Source organism: Chenopodium album, chromosome 1, assembly GCF_948465745.1.
Source record: "Chenopodium album chromosome 1, dcCheAlbu1.1, whole genome shotgun sequence".
Lineage (NCBI taxonomy): Eukaryota > Viridiplantae > Streptophyta > Magnoliopsida > Caryophyllales > Amaranthaceae > Chenopodium > Chenopodium album.
In genome coordinates, this window is record NC_137834.1 from 52,052,102 (window position 1) to 52,055,599 (window position 3,498).

At 38.1% G+C, this 3,498-nt stretch overlaps 1 protein-coding gene across 1 annotated transcript; it reads left to right on the forward strand.

Annotated features, from left to right (window-relative positions):
• Positions 1–1,064: 1,064 nt before the first annotated feature.
• On the forward strand, positions 1,065–3,097 carry LOC145632636 (uncharacterized). Its single transcript, XM_081684986.1, has 2 exons — positions 1,065–2,688; positions 2,880–3,097. The coding sequence occupies exons 1-2, from the start codon at positions 1,065–1,067 to the stop codon at positions 3,095–3,097; spliced, it is 1,842 nt and encodes a 613-aa protein (XP_081541112.1).
• The last annotated feature ends 401 nt before the right edge of the window (positions 3,098–3,498 follow it).

The window sequence follows — 3,498 nt, forward strand, 5'->3', positions numbered from 1 at the left end:
CAGGGAATGAACTTCCAAACTCCACCTATGAGGCCAAGAAACTTATGTGCCCCTTGGGTATGGAGTATGAGAAGATACATGCTTGTCCCAATGACTGTGTGTTGTATCGAAATGAGTATGCTGATTTGCATGAGTGTCCAAGGTGTGGAGTTTCTCGTTACAAGATGAATGATACTGGTGAGTTGTGTAAGAAAGGGTCTTCGGCTAAGGTATTATGGTATCTTCCAATTATACCGAGATTTAGGAGACTCTTCTCGGATGAAAAAACTGCAAAATTATTGAGGTGGCATGCTGATGGGAGGAAGAAAGATGGGTTAATGAGGCATCCTGCTGATTCCCCGCAATGGAGGAACATTGATCGAAAGTTCAAGGACTTTGGTGAAGAAGATCGAAATCTTAGGCTTGGTCTTAGTACAGATGGAATGAACCCATTTGGGACACTAAGTACCCAATATAGCACTTGGTCGGTTCTTCTAACTATCTACAATTTGCCTCCTTGGTTATGCATGAAGTCCAGATACATTATGTTGTCCCTTCTAATATCTGGGCCTAAACAACCTGGAAATGACATTGATGTGTATCTAGGGCCTCTCATTGAATATTTGAAATTATTGTGGAATGAAGGTGTCTAAATGTTTGATGCATATAGTAAAACCAATTTCACTTTACGTGCCATGATTTTTTGTACGATAAATGACTTCTCGGCTTATGGGAATTTGTCGAGGTACACTGTGAAGGGAACAACTCCTTGCCCCATTTGTGAAGATGATTTGGAGGCATTACGCCTAGACAATTGTGGCAAGCATGTATACATGGATAATCGCAGACATCTTCCTGAAGAGCACCCTTTTCGATTCAATAAGGATGCTTTTAATGGAAGAGTGGAGTTGAGAGAAGCTCGTGGCCCTTTACGTGCAAGTGAGGTTTATCAGCGGGTCAAAGACATTGAGAATGAGTTTGGTAAGCCTTACAAAAGCAAATCAACTGGGGGTTACAAGAAGAAGTCTGAGCTATGGTCTCTTCCATATTAGAGACATTTGGAAGTTAGACATTGTCTAGATGTAATGCATATTGAGAAAAATTTCTGTGATGCCATTGTGGGAACTTTATTAAATATGCCAGGAAAGACAAAGGATGGAGTTAAAGTAAGAAAAGACATGGCTGCTATGGGTCGTTCAGAGTTGGCACCCGAATCTCGAGGAAAACGCTGGTATCTTCCCCCAGCTTGCTTTACCTTGTCTAAAAAGGAAAAAACCAGCTTCTGTGAGTCATTGCATGGTTTAAAGGTCCCGACTGGATTTTCTTCTAATTTTCGTAGACTCGTGTCAATGCCTGACTTGAAATTGTGTGGCATGAAATCTCATGATTGTTATGTCTTGATGCAACAATTATTACCAGTTGTCATTCGAGGAATTTTGCCACCTCAAGTGAGGTATACGATTACAAGATTATGTGTCTTTTTTAACACTATCTGTAGCAAGGTCATAAATCCAAGTATTTTAGATGACTTGCAAGCAGATGTACTTGAGACAATGTGTCGATTTGAAATGTATTTTCCCCCATCTTTTTTTGACGTGATGCCTCATTTGGTTATTCATCTTGTACGTGAAATTAAACTTTGTGGACTAGTGTGTATGAGATACATGTATCCTTTTGAACGAGAAATGGGTGACTTAAAGGGAAAAGTCATGAATCCAGCCAAACCTGAAGCTAGTATTGTACAACGAACAGTTGTTGAGGAAGTGGCGGCATGGGTTGCTCAATATCTTGCACATTCACAGAAAATTGGGTTGCCAAAGTCTCGACACGATGGGAGGCTTGGAGGTAAAGGTACTATTGGAAGGAAGAGGATATCCATGGGCTTTGAAATGAAAAATAAGGCCGAGCTTTTTGTGTTGCAAAATCTTAGTGAGGTTCATCCTTACTTGGATGAGCACATGCTTTTTCTTAAAAATAAATATCCTTCCAAAAGTGATCTTCAGCTGATAAAGGAGCATAATTGTTCATTCGTTACATGGTTCAAGGAACGAGTGATCTCCCAACTATCCACCACACCTAACGATATATCTGACACATTGAGATGGTTGGCATATGGTGCTAAATGTCAAGTCATGTCATATGAGGGATACGACATCAATGGGTATTCTTTTTACACTAGCCAACAAGATGACAAGTCAACAATGCAAAACAGTGGTGTGAAAGTAATAGGTTTGTCATCTGAGTATTCTAGTACACATGATAAAACACTTGTGGATAAGAAGAAATTTTATTATGGAATCATTGAAGAAATAATAGAGCTGGATTATGTTGACTTCAAGATTCCTCTATTTCGATGTAAGTGGGCTGATAGTAGCCGTGGTGTAAAAAAAGATGAACAAGGGAACTTGACCCTTGTAAATCTTGGTCAACGAGGGCATCTAGCTGATCCATTTATATTAGCTTCACAAGCAAAACAAGTTTTTTACATGGCTAACCTAGCTGATTGTAAGTGGTCAGTTGTTTTAGAAGGTAAAAGAAGGATACTTGGCATTGAAGATGTGGTGGACGAGGAAGAATATGATGAGCAATTTAATGAGTCACCACCTTCCGTTTGGAGCATCCCTCCAATAGTCGATGATTTTGACACAACGTTGAAACGAAAAGATCATAATGAAGGATTTTATGTCACAAAAGAGAAGAATGAAGTAGGTATGAATTCTGTGATTTTTTTTTTTCCAATATGTGTTACTAATTGCATAAATTGCTTATTATTGTTATGTGTACAAGTATATAATTTAAAAATGATACAAATCAATGTCTTAATTTATTTATGTCTTTTTTTTTCAAGTAATTAATAATGGAGGATGAGGATATGCATAATCGTTCCATGTTTTTGCAAGGTGAGAAAGATGATCCACACAATCAATCACAATTAGAGCAACAAACAACCGACTCTCAAAAGAAGAAAAAGAAGCCAAGAGGTCCTTCAAAGGGCCTGAAATCCATGCCTGGGGTTCCTAGAGTGCTTGAATGGGATGAATTGTGTCGACCCATTGGAAAGTGGGCAAAAGCATACAAAACTCATCTTGGTGAAATAAGCTGTGAAACTCATCTTTGACACCCTTTTAAGCTTGACTATAGTCGAACATAGAACTTGACTTTAGGTTGCGAACTTCATTGCATCATGCTTAACGATGTGCTTATATGTGCATTTTTTTTATTGACTTTTTTTAATTAATTTTTTTTCTCTTATCAAACCCTTTTTATTTTTTTAGAGTCGAGTCATAGATTTTTTTTTTTTTTTTAATTTGAGTCAACCCGGATTTTTATTCCCGTATACTGCACAAGAGTCAACTTGTTTTGGTCATAGACAGAGTTCTAGAAAGAGTTATGTGTTGTGAAACCTATGGATTTGTAGCCCCGAGTTTTATCTTTCATTTGGAATTGGTTTCGTCCCAATCAGAGTCACAGATCAAAAGTTATAACCAATATTCTATAGCCTGTCCAGTTTAGGTGTCT